General features: G+C 39.8%; 1 protein-coding gene across 3 annotated transcripts in view; it reads left to right on the top strand.

Annotated features, from left to right (window-relative positions):
* larp1 (La ribonucleoprotein 1, translational regulator) overlaps positions 1 to 23,274 on the top strand; it is a 43,242-nt gene that overhangs the window by 5,717 nt on the left and 14,251 nt on the right. For 2 of the 3 annotated variants that reach the window (XM_020085693.2, XM_069539475.1), the window contains exons 2-5: positions 12,138 to 12,202; positions 14,221 to 14,286; positions 18,152 to 18,223; positions 22,432 to 22,576. In XM_020085693.2, coding sequence (XP_019941252.2) covers positions 12,138 to 12,202; positions 14,221 to 14,286; positions 18,152 to 18,223; positions 22,432 to 22,576 — 348 coding nt within the window. The remainder of the gene's footprint in view (positions 1 to 12,137; positions 12,203 to 14,220; positions 14,287 to 18,151; positions 18,224 to 22,431; positions 22,577 to 23,274) is intronic. The other variant, XM_069539476.1, reaches the window with a different exon arrangement.

Genomic DNA, 23,274 nt, shown 5'->3' with positions numbered 1-23,274 from the left:
CAAGTTCAGGTGAGAAAAAGAAACATGGACCAACAGGTCCAGTTAAAAGCTTTACAGATATATGATGCTGTGATGTTCACAGTAGAAACAGTCAAATAGTTTTAAGCTGAATTCTGGTGAAATTAGGGCGAGGATCAGACCTTTGTAAAAAGCTTTGGAGAAATTTGGCCTGTGGTTTGATCCCACTAAAATCAGGACATGACAAAAGGCTGTGGAGATAATGTACTCATGTACACTGATCAAGGCACTTTGCCCTTTCCATTGTGGACAATGCAGACTATTCAAGGAATCAGGATTGACCGACAGGTTTGCCAGATGAATAAATGCAGATTTGGTTCCTTGCCCTAGCATTTCTTAACCATGTCTAAATAAAGTTGTGAATTCAAAGTACTCTGAGGTGTGTGTGTTTTCAAACAGTTTAGGAGTCTTGCTGCAGCCTTGTCTTCATTAGTGCTTCACAGAACCATTGGTTTGCTGTTTCAAAATTAGCATGGACACCTTCCTTGTCTCCTGCATTTGTCCCTGTCCTGTAAATCTCATCTTCTTTGTTGTGCGGGAACAGAACCCCACCCTCTGTCACCAGATCCCCTCAAGGCTGTTTGTAGACTTTTACAAGGTGTCAGGCCCTGGCAAAGGTCGGGGAGTGCTGATCTGTGAAGAGGTAGAGTGGCTCTAATGTTGCAGGACAGTCTGTCACTGCTGCAGCAGCTCAGTGTGTGTTAACTTTGTTGATGTGGGCTCAGTCTGAGAGGATCTCTTTAGCCGTTTTCAGACACGACCTGCGGGTATAATCCGAAGAATTGGCTACGTAGTTTACCTGCAGATTGCCTTTCACACATGCACACCACATCAGGAGGTTCCCTGCACACCTTCACGTGAATTTCTTGACATAACATCACCATAAACTCTCTAGACATCATGGTCTGTGTCATCAGATGATGATGTCTAGAGACATCATCACCACCACCACACACTCGCTCATGTTGAATCCAAAACAGTAGAACTTGAGTCTCACTTGGGCATTTGCTCCTATGGTTTGGATATCACTATAGCTGAAACAATTGATATATCTTTTAGCTGTTCAGCAGAAAGTTAAACTGATTAGTGATCGATAATTTATCAAGACAATATGTGAATAGTTTTATCCTGGAGAGGAAATTCTATGCCAAGAAGCAGTCTAATGTCTATTCTACTCAAATCTACTCTACCTCACTCACACACACACATATTGTCAGCTGTTCAGATGAATGCTTTTTCTTAAGTTGTCGAGTCCAAGTTGCTTTATCTGTGTCAGTGTTGTGTCTGGACTTGGCGATAGAGGCCCATCTCTCAAACTCTGCTGCCCGGCCGTTCGCTCAGGGTGTGGATTGTTTGCATCAAGGATGTGTCCTCTCACTGGTGCTTAAAAAAAATAATAATAATAATAATAATAACAAGACTATAGCCAAATGTTTCAATTCACATGACAGGTCGGATTACATTTTTCACAAACTTAAATTTGCTTAATGTCCAGTTTCTGCAGCTATCTCTGACCTTTTTTTAATAAGGAAGGAAGATTTAGTGGAGTGAGTTTAAGTTTCAAGGTAAGACACTAGTCATTGCATTCATTCCAATTCATTTTCTATGGTTATGAATTAGTTGCTTCTCTCACACTTTGCTTTACCGAACCTTTTGGCTCTGCTGGAGCCTCACAGCCATTGATAAAGCATACAGTCCTGTATGCTTCTTCAGTTTGTCCATTCGCTTCAGACACCCTCCATAAGCCACATTAGTTTGCAACAGTCAGAAAGTAAACTGGGTTTGAACTTCTCTCTCTAGCTCTTTTTTTTCCATTAACTTCTTCTAACCACTGAGAACAGCACTGTAAATGTCATGCGGGAGAAACTGTCTGCTAATGTACACCCTTGTCCCTGAATGTAATGATTAATGTGTCTGCTCCTCTCTCTATGTGACTCCCTTGGGGTGTGGACGTTTGGAACATGTTTGACCTCTGATTGAGTCAGAAAACACCCTAGTGCTTTTTGAGAATAACCCCTCTGTGTTGACTTCAACTGTTATAGTACCTCTAGGGCTGGAGAATAAAAAAATATTGCTTTAGTAAAATATAAGTCCAATATATACACTGATATAATGCTAAGGCATTGTGTAAGTGAGGAGATACAATACATAACACACATATTTAGCTGTTTATCAAGTGTTTGTCATTCTTTGTTCATAAAGAAGAGTTTAAAACCACAACCTTCAATTGAGTAAAAAGTATTAGTGACTTTTATTTATGATTATTGATATCAACTGATTTTTTTTACTTGGTATACTTTTTGGTAATATTGCCCAGTCCTATATTTTGCTTGGTAGCCATGTTGACCGTGACCAACCTGTGACCCCTGTCAAACCTAGCTTTGACTTTTTTTTCACGTGTATCTCTGCGCTGGTGTGTGTGCTTTATTTAAAAGTACATTTTTAGTTTGTTAAATAAATATATCTGTCATCCTGCTTTTATTATGCAGCAGCTACAGGAAATGCAGTGTAGTTTTCATATTTGGATGAAGAGCTGTTGTCGGGTGGCTGGGGAGAACACGTTGACATGTCATCAAGGTCAACGGTGTTGTTTACCTCACCTCTGAATTCCGCACTATGCCAGCGACACCTCAGCCTGGTGCAAATATCCCCAACCTACTGAACATCAGAATGTACATTATGAAATGTGGCACAACTTAATATCCCAGGGAAATCTTTTTTTAAGGTGCTAATTTACATTTTCTCATGACCAAAATTAAAATCATGCGTCATTGACATCACACAGTTGTCATTATGTTTTAGTTTGGAACAATTTAGAGTTAAACAGTTTGTGTTAAGCATGAATGCCTGTGAGAGTTGATGTTGAGGTCATATGTTACATGACCACAGTTCATTCTTGTCGTGTGTGGTGTTACTGTTGCGCAGCAGACATAGAGAAAAACATCCTACTCCACTGCTGTCTGATCCTTTGACTCTGCAAGAAGTGATGTCACCAGGCTGAGCATGTGACGGCGGGGAGAGTATTTGACGTACGTGTGTGTGTAGCAGGAAGGCAGGCGGTCTGTGGTGTGCACCCTGACTGTCGTTTCCTCCATATTTGGATCTTAAAGGCTTCCCTCCTCTGTCGTCACTCTGTTCTGCTCTGCTGTGGATATAAGTCAGAAAGCAAGCAGCTTGTGAATTAAACTGCCAATCAACTTTCACATGAGACTTTATTTGAGATTTTGAGTGCGATAATGACAAACCATTTATAATGCGATTTCAACATGATTATCACACCTCCTGATGTAGACATATTTCCCCCATCTCAGCTCTCTTCAGTGCCTTTTATGGAACTTTGTGTGTCTCGCATTGACCATTTAAACAAGTCCTGGCAATGTTTCTTATTACTTTTATCGAAAGAGAATATTTTGACATTTATTTGCAAATTTTAGAATAAGGGATTGTTTTAATTGGACCCTGACTTCAGTGGATTTTGTTTTGTAAATCATCATGTGAGGAAGTTGTCAGACTGCTGCTTTTACCACTATAGTCACTGGGAAATCCCAGAATCCAACACATACCTAAATAAGTAAATCTTCCAAGTACAATTTGACTTACAATACATGTGGGAGTATGAAGAAAACCCGCTCGCCACAGCCAAAAAAAGTCCCAGCATCTGGTGGAGCACTGGGCCGGTTTCCCAACACCACCACTGTGTTTATCTAAGCCTGCAGAGCCGACGTGGCACAAGGTTTATTTAAAGGTTTCAACAGTGATAAACCCTGTGGGGTTTGGAGCAGGTATCTGCCCAGCTGTGTGCTGTAACACACATGGGAAATTGAATGTGGACTCCACCTGAGCTGTGAGCTCTGTTGTGAGTTTGTGGGAGGATGAGATGGGATTGTGTGCGTTGGGGGTGGAGATATACGAGATAGCAGTTAGTGGAAAGAAAGGAAATATTTGACAGAACATTTAACTAAATTAGGTTTATGCAAGTCAAGAAAATAACCATCAGTATCCCATTTAGATGTTATTTTGTTTTGATATAAATGCTAAAAAAATGGATAGATGTGTAAAATAATCTGATATGGAGCCTCCACAGCTCAGTGAATTGAACTAAGTGTATTATGATACAGAGGAAGAGGTAATGTTGATGTGAATTGTTGGGGGGGGGTTGGTGGCAGCTAATGTTAATGGTCGCCTCTGGCTATGACTCCTGCCCCTGAATTCTGTGAAGAAAGATGATGGGAATAAACAGGGGAGGGGGAGAGAAGAAGAAGACTGTCAGAGTGAATACTGGTCACAGAGAGGAGAGGGTGACGATCGACTTAAGTGAGAGGAGTCGCCACAGGATGGGTCAGCGAGACAAGCAAGGCACGGCAGTGCCTGACCAGTCACAGCCAAAAATAGACAGCGATACAGAAGTAGAAGTGATATTTCTAATTAGGTCCCAGAAGTATGGCAAAGGGTAAGAAATAAAGTTCACACCATCGAGCAGTGGAGGGGTATATCCTTGATATGCTGGTCGTCTCTATCCTCGCTTCTAACCTGGTGAGGTCTTGCTCTCAGGTAACTTAAAGAAACATTTCAATGAAGCTAATGTTTCTTGCAAGCTAACTTTGTTGTGGTGCTACCCTGGATGTGTTAGCTGAAACATATGCTTAGATGGTCTTTTTTTGTCCTCATGTTTGCCACTAGAGAAAAAAACCCCCACTAACATCAGCCCTCACTCCCGGGTCAAATGACTCTGCAGTAGACATGGTTTTTTTATTGCTCTGGATCTGATTGGCAGTGATGGAAATGTGACACCTGGTCTAACACACTAATTTGGCAAGACATTGAGGTGAGAGTGTGCTTTAGTTTTCGGTATGCTCGGGATGTCGCACGTGATGCACCTGGAGAAAAACTGAGAGGCAAACTCCTAACTGGCAATGGGAAAGGAATATTTTTTAGTATGTTAATCTGCATTTAAAAACCTGTGTACCTACTAATGTTGGTGTGAAAGAGGTGTGAATCTTACATACTTGGTAAACACAACTTGTGCATGAGCAGTACTAATTGCAGACCGTTCTTCGGCAACCTCTGGATAAAGGATATAGCTGCAGCCAACTTCTAAATAGTCTTAATTTTGTCCCTTACCCTGTACCATAGAAAACACATCTCTCCCATAAACAGTCTGTATTTGCCTGTTAACATTAATCTTGCAATTTACTCACCATGTGTGTCAGCAGTAGGGTTCTGTCTCCGGAAGCTAGGTTGACCACGAATTGTTGCCTCTTGAATACTGCTACTTACTAAACATAACTAGCTACTCCAACTCGGGGTTTTTCCTGGCCGAAAATAAGGCAGGGATGGTATTGAGCCAAGGCCGGGGGCAGACACTTACAAAGCCATGCACAGCTCCACTGCCCCCAGCAGAGCGCACTGAGCCGGGGCAGGGACCCCGGGACTCTGGACAGCTGTACTGCCCGGCCCGGAGTGCACACAGCCTGGCCACAGCACCACTGAGTCAAGGCAGACACCCAGGGAGCCATGCACAGCTCCACTAAGCTGCTTCCAGCTCTCTTTTCATACATGTTTGGACAGTAAAAAAGTTAGTTTTTTCTTTACAGTTTTTACCAGCTCTGTCAGCACCAGGGATTTTCTAATAGTTTTGTTAGCCTAAACAGCTGAGCAGAGCTGCAAAAACAAGGATTAATGTTTTCCTGTCCTTTTGATTTGGACCCATTTTGTTCTTATTCTCTCCTTCGACTGAGAAAATAGGGGCACGTGGTGAAACAAAAAGGCCCTCTTAATGCCAATTATCAGTACTTCTCTTGCCCCTTTCCCGTCACTCATTCCTTCTTCTCTGTGTTCTGTTATGTGTCCATGTAACACACATGCATACACAATGTCACCTGTCCTGTCCTTGAGTTTTAGAGAATATAACTCTCTTATGCAGAATTGAGCCCGCTCCAAGCTCTGCTTTTGAGCAATAATAGTCCCACAAATGACAGATTTTAAGTTGAACTTGGAGGACAAAAAGTTAATCATACTATTGTTGTGTAGCATCTTAAGCGTTGTGAAGATTTAGTAAATGTATGTAGTTGGAGATCAGCTACGCAACCTGTGACGACTTCAGTTTAAAAAACAAAAATTAGATTTGACCAGTATTTTGTGGTTAAAATGCATGCCAACTGTATATATTAGCATAGCAGCAAATTTTTCCCGGACTTTCACAGTTTTTTCCCAAAAAATTGTATTTCCAAAGTTGGTGCCAAAGTACTAAACATAAATTGCTATACCCAAACTGAAATCTAAATAAAATAATTGCTTATACTGCTTCAGGAAAAAAAAATCCTAGAACGCATCTAAAGCCCAAAACATCTAAACAATGTTTGTCTTGATTGAATGTGGTTCTGACTGTGACTGTCTGGGGGACAGCAGCCTATAGTTTGGCAGACGTCCCGGCCCTGGGAGGCGCGCTTCTGACCTTAAACTATCACCTGATATCATCTGATATGCAGCGAACACTGAGCAGTCCTGTGAGCGACTCTGAGCAATGCCCTACATGCTCGGATTGGAGGAATAGTAGCGCATGGCGCAGCTGATCATGAGCTCGAAAAACACTGTTTGTCATTGAACAACTGGTGATTGTCCACTGGTGCAAAATTAAATTACCAGTCACATACAGTTTAAGGGGGCTTAAACTTGTCAGGCCCAATCATGGCCAGAGGTGATCAGTGATTCCCACAGGCCTGATGTGGTTTCAAAAGATCTGTCAACAATTTTAATGATGAATTCACCAAACATCTTAACTATGTCAGAGCAAAAAACAATTATGATACCTGTGCAGACCAGAAATGTATACATTAGAAATCTTAAAAAAATGTATGTATCTTTCCATCCAAGAAGTATTGAGGATACATCTTGAGATTTGATCACTCGGAGCACATCCATTTGTGCTCTGGACCGAATATGTTAAGACATAGACGTAGATTCTGCTGTAGTAAATGAAACTTTTGCAATACATCCATGTTGAAAATGATCAAGGAGAAGAGAGATGGTTGGTGTATTTCAATACCTTGCGGCAAAGATCTGATGGTTGCACCACACGTTGGCTACCTGGGATATGTTGTTGCCTGTAAAACATGCTCTGTCAGACACTGTAGGCAGCAGCATGAATTTTGAAACTTTCAGTAGACTATTGTTCACACCTTGTGCTAAAACTAAGTAGATAACGGGGGATAAATACTCGAGGAATTCATGTTGATTCCATGACTTGATTTAGCACAAAGATTGGTCAAAGTTTCTACATGAGAAACTTCTGTTGGGATCAGGATTTTTTGTTGATGCATGGAATGTGTGTTTACATGACCTGAATACTGCTGTAGATTCACACAATGAGGGTAATAAGATGCTGTACAAATGTTTGAGGAGCTTTTACCTTAGTTCTTGGTTAATAAGGCCTGGTCACACAAGACAATGGCAACATTTTTGAAGGTCATTCTCATTTTTTGTGTGTGGCTTAAAAATTCAATTCAATTGTGACAAGATCCTTTGGGCCATTAGGATCTTTGGGATTGTTTGTGTCAACTGCACCATGATGTGCTGAGTAGTGGTCAATAGCTTTATATTCACCAGGTTTTAGGAGTGACTAGGAAAAAATGTGTTCTACAAATGCAGCTTATCTTAATCTAGGTGGTGGAATAGTTGCACGAGAAGTGGTATTTGGATTCTATCAGCCACTAGAGGGAAGTTCTGGTTGTGCTAGAGTGTAATTGCTCATACAAACCCAGAAAGACTTTATGCTGGAGACTTGATCCACAATCTGAAAATGTAACCTTGAATACGATCCTCGACTGAGAATGTCTTGAATTTCGATGAACATAGAGCTTTGATACTTCCTCTCATTCCCATCTGTCATTAGTAATTTTTGGCTGATTGGCAGGTTGATGTGATGCCAGAGCTCGGATCAGGATCAGCAGCAGACTGCTGAAGCAACATTATGCCTGCCTGAGTGTGAGATGCTGAGTTAAACGACTGGAGAGTGCACCAGGGTTTAAGAAGCTTTTATTTAAAAATGTAGGCAGGTTAAGAAGTTAAGCTGCCGACGTCACAAAGCAAACATTTTAGTGTTGAATTAGTTCACATGGTCTTTTTATCCCCCTGGAATATAAGGTGAGGGTTACAATGATCAGCGTATCTGTCATTTCAACCCTTATCATTTAGTTTCCAGAGCAGAACTCATTGGAATTTTATCATGAAACTCTTAATGAGGTATTGGAAGTGTTGCCTTTTGATATTTTTAGTTTCATGTGATCAATTAACTGCAATTGCACCAAATGATCTGCTCTTTTAGTTTTATGACTGCCAAGGGATACATAGTCTCCTAACCACTCTATTGTATTGAAAAACATTGGCCTCTGAACAAGACAATGGCATGTGTAGAAATGTTAGTTGACTTTGCATAAGCAAAATGAAATTTGAAGTGCCTTATTGGGGATTTTCTTTCCTGAAATCCATAAATCAGAACTACTGCACTTTGACCCGGTTGACGCTCTAATGTTGCTTCATGTAATTTGAATCGGAACCTCATTCTGAGGTTTAATTTATATCCTGTGCTTAAGGTATATTCCACATCTGCATCGGCTGCCCTGTTATTGGGGAAAATCTACAAATAACTTAATAAAGAAAAATGTACTTACTCAAAGGAAGGTGAGGATATCACCTAGTTGTTTCAATTTCTTCCTCTTATTCAGACACTGTCAACTCTGTTTGAGCTGCAGCTGAGGGGAAATTGAGACTTTGTATCAAGTTACATTTCACAGTGTGTTTTGTGCTCATTCTTTTGTATTTTGACTGATCAAGACGCCCCACTTACTGCATGATTGTTAGATTGTATCTCCCGTGTGATTCTCCCTGATAGTTTGTGGTTGTTTCTGCAGTCAAAATTCCAGCACACATGACTGTTTAGCAAAGGTCAGAGTTGTTGGTGGCAGGAAGTTTGAGTCTCACTATTTCTCAAACTTTGTCATTTAAAACGAATCAAATTTAAAAAATCGTAGAAGTTGATGACATGTTTCATCCTGCGATGGAAGGTTTCGTATGAAGTTCTAAATATGAGCTGATTTCACATTTTTGATCCATCTCGCTGATTCCCATTCTGGTTGTAGAGCACGTTAAGGATAGTTTTGTTACATGATCTGTTTTGACTCGATTGTGTGTTCATGTCAAACATCTCCATCCATTGGATTCTGTAACAGTGCTTCCTTCTGCCTTACAGCATGGTTGTATAGTCATGCTCCAAATATGACTTGTGGTTTATCTTTGTACCTAAAGGATTGTTAAACTGTAAAACTGCTTTCAGACATGCACTGAACCTCTGACATTTTTCTGAAATCATCCGGAGGGGCTGTACATGAGAATGTGAATATCTGAATCACTTGTTTGGACATCCTTAGTAAAATGTCCAGAGGATGTCTGAGTTGGCGTGCGGATGACGTTTCTAACATCCGATGGATGCAAAACTGAAAATAAGACATTACGAAAAAGGATAGGTAAATCTCGAAAGAGAGGTGTCATACACTCAGAAGATGCAGAAGAAAATGCCAGTTTAGGAAGATGAGATATGGGATCCTGGAGTGATTTTTGTCCTGCCCCCTACGTACTCAACTCAGGCTTGTAATAATCTCCCTCTTTGGTAACTGTGCGCAATCACTGGACTTCTCAACAGGCCTGGAAAAAAAAGGCGAGTTTCTATTTTCTGTCTATATCCCTAAGCCTATGACTTTTCTTATGTTGCTCCAAAACTAAATTTGACATTTTGTGACTTTTAGTTAATATTCTGCAGATTGGGTTTCCTCCACAGATTCTGTAAACTCTTAGTCAGTATTGGCTCCTCAGTTCAAGAAATTCATGTTCACTTTCATTCTCTGCCAAGCAGTTACAGCAACGTTACCCAGCCTGACCTGCAGTTATTTATGATTTTGTTTTTGTTCTCTCGCTGTCTCGTCTCAGGGATGCGAAGAGGTGTTGTGCACCAGTATAACCTGATGAAGAAACAGTGACCTGAACACACTGCAGTGGAGTTTAGCTCCAGATATAAAGTTGTGTGTGTTGTGCAAAAGGTGCTGGACAGCTTACTGTGTGTCACACTGGTGTTGTAAAGGTTCAGGACCCCTGGACCAAACTTCTGTCTGACTGGTTTGTTGTAAGGCTTCATCTAGAGATTATTTTCTTTATCAATTCGATTTATCAGTCATTTGTTTTGATCGATCTTTTTATTCGTTAAATGATTGCAGTGTCTTGGAGCTCTAAGTCACATCCTCAGTTTTCATCTTTTGTCAGTCCAGCGATCCACAACCCAAAGATTGTCTGTTGACAATGACAACAAGCAGCAAATCCTAATATTTGAGAATCTAAAAGCAGTTTTGCTCTGTTAAAGACTTAAAGGTAATCATTTTCTAAGTTGCAGCAGGATTTTCAGTCTAGAGCTGCAAATCAGCAACAACCATCCATATAGCTCAACAGTCCCTTTAAATTGAGTCATACTGAACCAACTTCATACACTCATAGAAATCAATTCCTTTTAATATGCCTGATTTCATTTCCCATCAAAATTCATAAAATATTTGCTGGGAAATGGCGACAATGTAAAATAAATAAATAAATATTGCAAGGTTAAACAAAGGGGGCTTTGCCCCTTTGCTCAGATCCATGCCAATCAAAAAAAACAATAGACGGGCGAAAACATGACATCCATGGCAAAGATTTTGACATTAAAATAATAATTTCTTTCAGATAGTTGCAGCTTCCAAACTGTGGATTAAATGTTTTTACTTTCTCACACAACGGTAAACTGAACATTTGTTGGCACTATGACTGTGAGAAATGATATCAGGCTATTTTCATCCTTTTTGTTTGAGCGACAACCGGTTGAATACCTGGTTAGTGGTTGTTCCTGGTTGAATTCCATGTAAATCAGAGCATCTTTATGTTAAACATTTAGTTTTGTTAGAGTTTCATAATGTTTGTCATTTTATACATTTGATTTGCCTAACCATTAATATTTCTGTTATGCTGAACAAAATTGTTCCCAAATCCCTTATAATATTCTGCACACAAGACTACGTATGTTCTCATAAATCTGTATTGACACGTGCTTGGTGTTGTTAGAGACATAGTCTGCCAAAGGACTTTATTCCCCGCTCCCACTCTCTCTGGCATTGTCCCCTGACATGATCATCCTTAAGGAGCTTACTGAGCTCCTTGGTGTAAATGGCTCGGCAGAGTCTCTGTGAGCAGCTTTCACTCCCTTGTATTGCTACATGTGGTGACACTGCAGCCAAAGACACCAGGAAGCAAGACTTCTGACTTAAAGACACAAGCCAGGTTAAAGTGAAGTGAGCTCAGCTGCTCTGTTTGTTTTTATGATATTTATGTTATATTTTGACCAGGATGGAATAGGATTCATCATTGTTGCTTCTTTTCATGAGGGACGCTGTATTTTGCCATAGACATCTCATTCATTATATGGGTAAAAAATTAGTTATCACTAAAACCAAGGTTGATTTTTTGAAAACTGGTTACTTGTTGATTCTTCAGTTTACTTTGTGTTTCTGTGATTCGCTCGAGTAGTACTCGTTGTAGTGAAGTGTTTTCTGTTGCAGAATTAACAATCCATGAACAGGTTACTATAAAGATCCGTTCTACATGTGAGGGATTGGAAAAGAGCAGCTGAGCAGAGTCTCTTGTTGACCGGTGCCAAGTAATGCGCCTGGATGCAGTGGTGCTGCCAAGAGTGGTGGTGTGGGGTTGGTTGGCCCAACCCTGCGGCTGAAGAAAATCCTAGAGGAAATACTGTCAAATGATCTATTGAGAGCCTGCTTGCCACAGGTAGATAAGACAAGTGATGGAAAAGTTAATTAAAACAGAGAAAACAGGCAAATAGTTTTCCTGAGACAAGCCAGTGAGTGAATATGGGCAAAACTGTGAGAGAAAAACAATCTCCTCTGTGTTTAATCTCATGTGTTGTTTGATTAATGTGATGCAATTATCATTGTAGATGGAATCAGTTTCTTTTCTCACTACAAATGGACCATTGTAATGTTCCCAGAGCCAGAGTTTTAATTCTGCCGATCTCGATGTTTCCACAGAGTCGACCGGCCCCGCCAAGGTGGTGAAAGCAGGAAACCCGCCCAAAGCCAGACGTGGAGGAAAGGTAATGATGCATGTTTGTGTGTCTCTGTAAATGATGTATTCAGTAATGCTCCATTTAAAGTTAAGATGTATTCATAATAACTACCAGCACCAGCATGGCTTCCTTTGGCAGTTACCAAAAACGGGTATATTAAGTAACAGCTGCAATGTGAATTATGTCCAATTTACAGCTTCAGTTTTCTCTAAGACACGTTGACGATTGATAAATTGACTTCGTGCATCTTCTCACGGTATTCTGGTGCTTTTCTAAAAGATCACTGTCATTTCTAATAATTGTTGCATCAGTAGTTTTTTGCTTAGTAACTGTTCCCTGTTCTCTTTACTTAAGTGTTTGTTTTCAGCTGAGAGGATAATCAAACCACAGATGAATGTTTTTAACTAACTGAAGAAAAGAACTACACAATAGGGACATCATGGGGTCCTGTTAGGCAGATGTTTTGGGGGAAGAACTAGTTTAGATGCTTCCTTATGTTTCTAGCCTATGTGCTAAGCCAACTGCTCTCTGACTCTACCTTTTAAACTAATTATCATACTTCTCTGGTGACGATCAAGTTCAAGACTTCATGACTGACATACAGAAATGACCTGTGTGTGTGTACTTGCATGTAGAGCTGAGGAGTGAGATCTGATCACAAGTGGTCACACATTGTAATGGCAGGTCTGAACTGACACACTTTAAACTGTCAACTTGTGATTGGATCAGAGACGGACGTTAATACTAAGTATAAGTATATGGCCAGATACAAGCAGATCCATTTAATCCATTAAGACATGCAGTGCAGAATAAAAAACCTCTCAAACCCTTAGTGCTGTTTTAAAATGATCCCCTAAAACCTGAGGGTTTTCTGAAGTGCTGACAGAATTAACACATACTTAAAATTCTCAGCCTCTGAAACAGATATACATGAAATAAAAAGGTTTAATAGCTTAAACATTTGGCTTTCATTTTAAAACATTGCAGTTTCCCTAAACATCATAAACATTTTTTAAAGACAAAGAAAACTCACAGGGATCCCCTCCTCTGCCTCCTACGACATAGCCTTGGTCAGTGGGTCGATGGGCACATCTGAATCCTCTCCATTGTTTTTGTCATATCTGCTGTGATCTACTTCATCTATCTCCTTGCTTAGATCATCTGCCATTGTCTGAAATCCAAGTTCAACAACCTTTCTTTGCGCTAACAAACTCAATATATTTCGGCGAATCACAAAGTATTCCATCGGTCACATGTTTTGATGGCCTCATGGATGATACACACAAGTCTCATCCATCTCTAAATGGAGAAAGACAGACGTCACACCCAGTCTTTAAACCTATTTTCAGCTTTACACTGAGCTTCATTTACTGTATGTCACAATCTGGAATTCATAATCTCTGTAAATGTTCAATACATGTTTACAGCTGCTAATACACCAAAATACTTGATTAGTATACTTGAATACTGATTATAGATTGATAAAACAAACGTATCTATAATAATGGTGAATCTTAAAGTCTTTGGCCCGGCAGATAAAGCAAACACACTTCGCTCAAAGCATGTCATTCACAACTTCATACCGTCTGCTGGCAGTGTCTGCTTTACTACTGCAGGGCTGTTAACACACCTTCACCACAAATGTTTATGACGCTCTGAGGTAACCCCAGTGTTGCAGGAAAAAAAGAAATTGGCAAACTACAGGAAGCACTCGGCTAAATGCTGGAGGACAGCAGAGTAGCTAGTTGACAGCAGGCAAGACAAGAACAAGTGTCTTTTAGATTTCTGTGCAGGATTTTACGGCCTCTACAACGAACGCAGGCAGATTTCTCTATTTCTCTTTTTTTTTTATTATCTTGGTTTGATCTGTGAACTGAGGATGAAATGCAAAACTAATGAAAGTACTTTCAGTCTTCTCACTCTTGTTTCCTAAACCTGCTCACACAAAATGTAACCAACCCAGAGTCGCCTTTTTGTTTTATATCCCACATACCTGTGAAAATTCTGCTCCTTCACTTTTGTTTTATTTCTTTGTTTTTGCGTAGGTTGGAGATTTTGGTGATGCAAACAGTTGGCCAACTCCAGGGGAGATTGCAACCAAAGACATGCAGGTAGGTGTTGTTTGTTTGACAAATATTGACTCACAGTTTGGTAGAGACACAGAGGACACACTAATGAGATGAGGGTGGTGTCTTGGACCACTGCAGTTGAATCGTCCTGATTTCTACAACAGGCTCTAGTAAAACTGGGAGAAATTTGATTCTGGAATAAACAAAACATTTTATTCCACATGTTCTCAGACTTGTATGTTTTTAGTGTTTACAGTTTTCCAGGCCACAGCAATTTAGTCCACAAGAGACAAGCTGCAGAAATCTTTGGCAGTCAAAGTCAGAAATGGTTACATGAGGTGACCATGGACTCTACTAGAAGCTACATGTTTCTTAAACATTCACATCTATGAGAAATATCTGACCACCCGGGCAACTTAATAGTGCCTCCAGACCTGGTGCAGGGGAGATTTATTTTGTTGATGTTAGTGAAGGTGGGCAAAGGCTGCATCCATCCTTATGTTTTTGTTTTTTTAACAGTGTTGTAAAACTAAAACCAAATTTTTCATATTTTCTGCCCTCCAGCCGGTTGCAGCTCTCACTAAACTCAACTAAAACATGGTCAGCTGAGCTCAAACTCCAGAGTATTGTGGATGACAGGTGTAAACAGCAACAGTGACACATTTACAACTAAAATGAAATAGTATGGATGTAACCAATGTGTCGTGGTTCCTAGGTGTGATTACAATTCAAGACCTTGTTACTGAAAATCTATTGAAAGACAGTGAAAAGACAATATTCTCAGTGAAACACAATATATGGGTGAGGTGTAGTTACAAGAGATTTAAATTATGTGTTCGGATCAGTCAAAGTGGGTGTAACTCAACAAATACAGCAGTGCAGTACAGAGCGGTAGTGAGAGACTTGGCTGAACTGCTTGTTTCCTTCCAAATCTCACTCCTTTATGTCGCTAACTCACACACCTGACACATGATACTGCTACTGCATCCCAGGAGCAAACGGGAACACTTTTGTATACTGGGTGGGGCCGGCAACTCACCCTAAACTGCCCCTGAGTCCAAGATGACTCATCAAAACTCAAGAGACAAGGGAGGGAGGTTTTGATATAAACTGGGAAATTGTATTTCTGTTAGTTAACTGTGTCTGTGTGATGATAAAACAGGAATTGGTGTCACTCCTGTGTTTGCAGGGGATCATGGGATGGTAACACCAAAGCTAGAGCCGGGAATCATAATACTTTTGAGTTGTTACCTCAGTGATTATGTGACCGTGACTATGTATTGGGTGCATGACTAAGCGCTTCCACACAGCATTAAGTTGATTGGTGATGGTATGATGTCAGAAAAAAATACTTACTAGTGATGGAAACCAGATAAAGGTCAGACGGGAATTAGTTTCAGAATTTAGTTTGATTTTCAGGTTGTTCTCAATTAAAAGTCTGATCAAATATATGTAAGAAGAGAGTGTGTTTATTAAGGAACATCTCAGTAGTTTACAGTCTCTTATTCACCAATCAGTCAGAAGTAGATGCTCAACTTGTCCTGCTACTTCACTGTAGTGAGCGTGTGTGCAGTTTTCTACAATAGGTATTTTAGTGGTTGTGGCTGTAATTACATAGCAGCTCGACAGACAGAGCCGTCTGCGTCTGCTGACCCAACAGCACATTTCTTTCTTTTAGTGTCAGGGTTAGCGAAGGCTCACCACCACACCAAGACCTCTCGAACTCTGAGGGGACAAAACAAAGATGGCTGACCACAAAGCAGGCATCAGGCACAGGGCTCCAACTCTGAATTTATTCCTGTTTCTATTAGTAACCATGGAAGTGGACATTTTTTTTGTCTAATTTGACTAATAGACTGACAGAAAAAAGTCAACAATTAAATCATTATTCAAGACATAAACCAAGCAAAAATGCTAACCATGGGTTAGTAGCAGTCACAAATTTGGAGATGCAATGCTCTTCTAATCTAAATCTTTGGAGGTTTTGACTTCCCTTGAAACAGAGAAAAAGAGACATCAGACATGGTCTCAACTGTAAACACTCGGCACCTGTTGCTTGCTCTGGATTGTCTTAGTTTAGGTGTCATGGCAGCTTGTGCCATAAATCCAACATATGGATTATTTGAAAACTACTTACACTCATACGCTATGGCTGTTGGTCTGAACAGGGGATACGTCTAATTTGTTTCCACTTACAGTAGTAGGAATAGCGAATCACCCCCACCTCAGCCAGTTTCTATTTCCAATCCCCGGACGATAGTGTGTCACCAAGAGAGCGACCCTGGTAACCTCCCCTATTTTAGACAGCCAGGTCTGGAGAGAACACGAAGAAGCGTCCGCGTCGCCAAGCAGGAAAATGTGGGTCACATCATCATAGCCAGAAATAACCTGTGGGTACGGTGACATAGGCTGAGTATTGAGATGACAGCCAAGCCACGGGAAGGGATGTCCTTTTAGGGACCCCCCTCAATAAACAGCCCCTGGATCTGTGTTGCTGCTATTCTTAGAGCGCTGGAGTTCACTGTCCATCATGTTACATTTAAACCTATACCCCTGTAACCTGTTCACCAGCTATGAATGATGGGAAACGGACACTGAAACTTGAAGTTTTGATTGCAGGGTTGTGCTGTAGAATTTATTGCCTTAGGTGAAGTTAAATATAAATATTTCCTGCAACATTTTTTGTTGTTTTGAAGGCGTCTGCCCCGGGATATTTGTCCTGCTGCATTTCTTCAAATGTGGAAGACAATACCCCCCCAAAAAGTGTTCAGAGTATATGTCTGAAAACAGCTTTACTCGTTTTGTTATTTTAAAATCTTTAAAAATCCATTGGCGTCTCCTTTAACTGGTATGATAAGAGATTTTTGGTGGCAGCAGGAAGTAGTTAGTGTAAGGAAATGGTTGGATACCAGAAGAGTTAGTCCACAGCGGGTTGTGTTGGTTAGAACCTTGTGTGTGATTATAAGTAAACCAAATCAAATGAACATACTGTATGTAGCTAGTTGTCTTATCGGTTATTGCTTCATGTTGTTGTCTGTTTTATATCCAGAGTAAAACATTTTCAGGGTTTGGGTTGTTAGGTTGTTGATCTGAGGTTTGTATTACTCAAACTGCAGCTTTGATCAGGTTTCTTAATTTGTTGGTGGTAAAACAAACTGCAACAACAGCTTCGTCTGTACCTTCCTGTGTTGGAGGAAGAGTGAATCAGCATCCTTGTGATCTCATCATCACTGTCTACATTTTCACAACCGTTGCACCTCATGTCTTCATCTCTTTTGATTCAGAAAACTCACTCACACCTGAGCTTTGAACACAGTCTTCTACTCCAGCCACGATTTCCATCATTTCACACATCTCTGCCCTCACTAAAAATAATTGCCTCTTATTCCCATCTGTGCAGACTCCAAAGCAATAAACAGAATAAATGTGTTGCCTGCCTTCATGTAATGACACAGCATTAGCCATTTAGCTGCTGAAATGATATTGGATGTACTTTATAAAACCCAGAGGGAGCTCAGTAGAGTGTAGATGCAGCAGATGCTTCTTATAATCCACAGCTTGTGCAGCATTCACTTGGCATTTTCACTGTTTGATGGCAACAGGAAAAAGCATGTTACCATCATTGTTGTTTGGGCAGAGTAACACAACACAGATGAGATTTTAAAGAAGCAACAGTGTGGGGGTTTTCAGGCCCTCGTTGCATAAAATGAACAGATTAGGACTCACTGATGATTCAAACCTGGTCCCAAACATTGACATAGACTCATAACTCCTGTTCATTTTCTGTTAAGCAATAGAGCTTGTTGTACATTTTCTACATTCTGTGTGTGTGTTTGTGTGTGTGTGCGTGCTCATCATGGTCCACCTCATTGTCGTCTCTAAACTGCTCTTCCCTCCCTCTGTTCAGATCGAGGCAGTGACACGGACCGTGTCCTGCCCGCCGACTGTCAGGCAGGTCAGAGACTCATGGAGATTCAGTGTAAGTTCAACCTGCAGCCCATAAACCCTGCAGCCTGCCCACCTGCTGTCATCCAGTCTGATTTATAATTTACTAACAATAATTTGCTCAATAGTCAAACTTACCTGCACAAAACAAGAAGAATCTATAATTTGACTCTCGGCAATGAAAGAAACATCATGTTGATGTTTATATATCGACCACTTGTCTAATGCTGCAAGTTAGGCCATAAATCATATATATATATATAATTTACATACGCAGAACCAGAGAGTATGTGCTCATGCTATGCTTTTTGGGGTTTCTATTTTTCTATTTACTTAAGTGTGTTCTTTAGCTTTTTTATCTCATCCCACGAGGTTTTAAATTCACCTGTGTCTGTTTGGTTGGTTATTTCTACTCTCCACAAAACTTGGTTGAGGAACAGTGCAGATGTCCAGTAGATTAAGAGACAACTGTGTGGCTAAATGGTTGTTGGTAATAGAGGAACAAAACTAAACCTAAATGGATGTTGAGGTCTAATTGAGAAATCTAGGCCTGGATCAAGGCAATACAAATAAAAGTAATATTAATCTACATTCTTTGTGCAAGGCCTTTGCACAACATTAATGTAATGAGAGCAACCTTTGGCTAAACCAAACTGAAAGAAGAAAACAAATGTTATATTAACAATATTACAACTAGAGTGCATATTTCAAAACAGAATACTACTATTATTTTTTATATATATATATATATTTTTTTTTTTTACATATTTCTGGGTTACAGTGTCGCAACCTCGAGCCTCTAGGGGGCGTTTACCACGGCAACACTTAGCTGTGAAGTTCTGTTGTGCACTGCAGACTGGAGTCATGCTGTTTTATTACTGCTGAGACAAGGCCCTTTCCCTTCCAAATTTCAATTTACATAAAGTTATCTATCCATCAGTAGTGATATAAATTGTCCCTTCAGCCAACATCACGAAGAACGTCTGTGAAGGCTTGATATAAAGACTCCATATGATGTGGAAGTCATCCAGATTTTAAGTCACTGCTCTCAGGCAGGGTTTGCCATGTTGGTTTGGTGTCGTCCCCCTGGCCGGTGTTTCATGAACCAGTTAATCCTGTTTTTAACCTGCTGCACTGTTTGAAGCGCCAGACATTTTTAGCAGCTTGACTCATTTTGGATTTTTTCTGTTGTTAAAATCCAGCATGCAGCCCTGTCTGTTTAACCCTCCTCTTCCTTCCTCACCTCATTTTGAAACATTATGGTTGACAACACATTAAAAATATAATATTAATATTAAACTTTAATTTCTATAGTGCAAGGTACATGGTGCTTGGCAAAACAAAAGTGCAAAGTTAGAAAATCATAGAAAACACAGATTATACTCAGCAATGCAATAAAAAACAATAGAACATTACAAATACATTTAAAAAATATTAAAATTTAATAAAATACCTTATGAGGCTTTTTGCTAGGAGTCTACAAGACCGCATCTGCATGCAGGTATTGGAAGAGTATTGACACCACATAAACTAAACCTATGTGTATAATATAAGTTTCTGCGTCATTAAAAGCACAGTAGAGAGAGTTTTGGCTTTAGGCTCTTTGTGTAACAGCCCTGTCGTTGCGGAATGAATCATCACAGTCATAATGAACATTTACATAGTTTACATAGTTTAACATATAAATGAAGCCACCTACGCTGAGTGTTCCAAAGGGTTGTAGAGTTTCACTACACACTTAGCAGAAAGTTAAGTCTATAAATATATTGAAATAAAAAAAATAATAGGAGGATCCTCGGGCAGTTCTGATTGTAGCCTGGGCAGATGGAAATAATTATAGAATATTAAATTAAAAGCATTAACATACGTAACATATTTATCTTTATAAACTTGCAACCGACCAAAAATGATGAGCGCAAGGATCAGAGGTGTTTTAGCCTGTGACCTATATAATTCCTGATTCTGTTAGATCTGAAATAATTTCTCTGCAATTGGCTTATAACAAGTTATTTATTATTTGCATATTTGCAATATTGTTTTGCTCATTTCCAGAATTATTGTTCGTGTGCTGAGAGTCATTGTTTAAAAGTTTTAAGACAAATGGTGCATGTTTGAGGGTAGTCTTTGATTCTAAGGCTGAGCGCGTCAAGGTGTGAGGGTGTGTGCACTGAATGGTTTGTGAAATGAAATGTGTCATACCTCAGGATTACTCACTAGACTAAAGACAAACGCTTTGCATGACTTCTAGGTAGAACCCCTCAGGCCTATCACACTGTGCAGATCTGTGTGTAGCTGATAGCTGCGCTGCTGTAGCACAGAGGAGGAGGCTGGACTCTGTTTGATTTGAATAAAGCCACATATTGGCTCTGTGAGCAAAGATAAAGACCACGGGCGATTCCATGTGTGTAACTGCTCGCTGCTCTGCCTGAGGACGGAGGTAGAACATGTGTGTGTTGCTCTGCTGCAGATGAAAATGAGACTGAATAAAAGATGGAAGAACAAAAACTCATAACCACATGCAAAGTCTGCTCTTTAACCCAGCCACTTTTAATGCTTCCCTGAGGAGTTGCTCTGTCAACTTGAAGGGTAAAAATACTTAAAACACTCCACAAACTAGATTGTTGGGTATGGCACACTTTAGTCTTAAGTTTTTTTTTATTCCTAATTATCTGCTCTTTCCATTTTTTATTTAGTTTGCACTTTGCATAACAGATTTGAAATACTACACTATGTAATAAGTACTGGTTGTATACTGGAATTACTGCAGTAACAGGGTTGTAAAGATTTAGCAGGGTTGGATATAGAGCCAGACTGGTTTATCAGTTGAGCCTTTCACAGACAAATTTTCACTTGTTTGCCGATATGAAAACGTTTCTTTCACTGAAAAAAACAACTCAAGATCTGTATTTTTATGTTTTTGTTTACAAAAGTCACACTTATTTACTAAATTCAAGTTCTATATGTTAGATGTATTTTTTTTAATTCTCTTATATCGTAATTGGAATCTACCTCAAAATCCATGTGTCCGACTGTAATTAAATATGTTTTTCCTGATGTCGTAGAAACTTCCAGTAATCCTCCCCCATGATGCTTGTCAGACTTCCTGTTCTTGCATGACATGCTGTCTACAACAACAACAGTGGATTTACCACTTTACCTCTTCAACTCTTAGTATTTATAGAATAACCACCCATTGATTTCACAGACGCTGACAAAAGAAACTAATTTCCTAGCTGGAAAACTGCAACGACAACTGTCACTGTGCTTTTATCAGCCGTAACTTTCTCAATAAACCTAAAATGTAATCTAGCTGACAAGTTTAAAAATAAGACTTATTATTATTGGCTACATATATTATGTCACACTAGACTACTGAGACTGAGGCTGCATGTGGCATGTGAAAGGTCAGCAAAGTGTCAGGTTATGTAAAAGCTAAAAGTGAAGACCAGCTGTCATTACTCAGTGTTGGATACTGAGTATCTCTCAGACCAGAGCTTCATGCCCACCATTGTGACATAGTTAGCAATCCAAAGCTTGACATTATTTGCATTGCATACATGCCTGATAGTTAAGGTTATTAAGCTTTGATTGGACTAATAGCTTTTCTTACATGGACTGGTGTGACATGCAGATGTGCTGTAGAAGTGATGAGGACTTCATGTCTCTTCTCTGACTAAACATCAATGAAGAGAACTTTCAAAACTCTGATCTCAGCATTGAAGTAAAAAGGAAAAATCAGGCACTGGCAGATCAAGATGGATTTTAACAGCCCCAGACAAATGTTTATTTAGATATAGGTCAGTGTTTAATGATGTGTGTGTATGTATGTGTTGCTTTGATTGAGTGTCAGAAAACAGCTCTTTGGCAAATGGCCTGTTTTTGGTTGGATTTATTCAGCAGGTACTGTGTCTTTCTGTTTGACATGTCTGCTGTCAAAAATGTGTTACTGTATAAACTGTAGTGAGCTGTTTTTTTAATATTCTATTGGACTAGTGCTGCCTGAATGTATTTCTGTGCAGTTTTATGTTTAGAACTCAGATTTAACTTTGCTGAATCAGAAAAGAACCCTGGTAAATGTATATATGTGCTAATGAATTCAGTTTAACTTCCTGTGTAAAAGAAGTGTTTCGCAAAACAGTTTTGTGCGAGGTTAATAACATGTTAACCTCTGTTTTTGATACTTCACTGTCCCTCAAGCTCTTCTTCTAAACGTGTGTCTGTATTATCCTGTTTTGTGTCCAGGTCCCAAAGAGGACGATGACCAAGAAGGAATCAAAGGACAAGAGCAACGAGGAGAGCAAGGAGAACCTGAAGGCCAAGTCAGATGACTCTGGAGAGGAGAAGAATGGCGACGACGACTCCCAGAAGAACGGCTCGAAGAAAAAAGGTGAATCTAATCGGACAATATGACTGAAGTGCACACGTTTGTACTTCTCATAGAAAAGACAGTCTTAGTTGTTTTATGTCGGATATACATTTTGCTAAACACAGTGCGTCCTCCATAGAGTGATTTTTGTTCTTGACGTCGGTTACGGCTTCTTTTATAAATTTGAGGTGACAGAGTAGAAGCTTGTGATGCTTGTGTTGCAGTTCTGGCAGCAATAAAAGTTTAAACTACAGCAGCCAGCTCAGGCAGAGAGTGTTTTCTGACCTTCACTACATGGTCACCATCCGTGACGAATGTCGGGCTTGTTGTATGGGGGGGTTCTCTCCCTCTCTTTGGTGGTCTTCAGGCTCGTTTTACTTCCTGAAACAAAACTGGCAAAGAAATACATCGGGGAGGATTTCACTTCTGCAGCCAGAGTTTGTTTTTCAGTCTCTAGGGAGTTGTTTTTAGTTCACTTCGTGTTTTCAGTACTTTTCTTCTTAACATTTCACAGTGAGATATATATATACACGCATACATACATACATACATACATACATACATACATACATACATACACACACACACACACACACACACACACACACATACACACACACACATACATACATACATACACACACACTGAAACATATGAAAGCGTACAAAAGTCATATACCTTAAGTGACATCCATCAGCATTTATGTTATGTTAAAGTT

Source organism: Paralichthys olivaceus, chromosome 15 (genome assembly GCF_024713975.1).
Source record: "Paralichthys olivaceus isolate ysfri-2021 chromosome 15, ASM2471397v2, whole genome shotgun sequence".
Taxonomy (NCBI): Eukaryota; Metazoa; Chordata; class Actinopteri; order Pleuronectiformes; family Paralichthyidae; genus Paralichthys; species Paralichthys olivaceus.
This window is presented reverse-complemented; position numbering and strand designations above follow the sequence as displayed.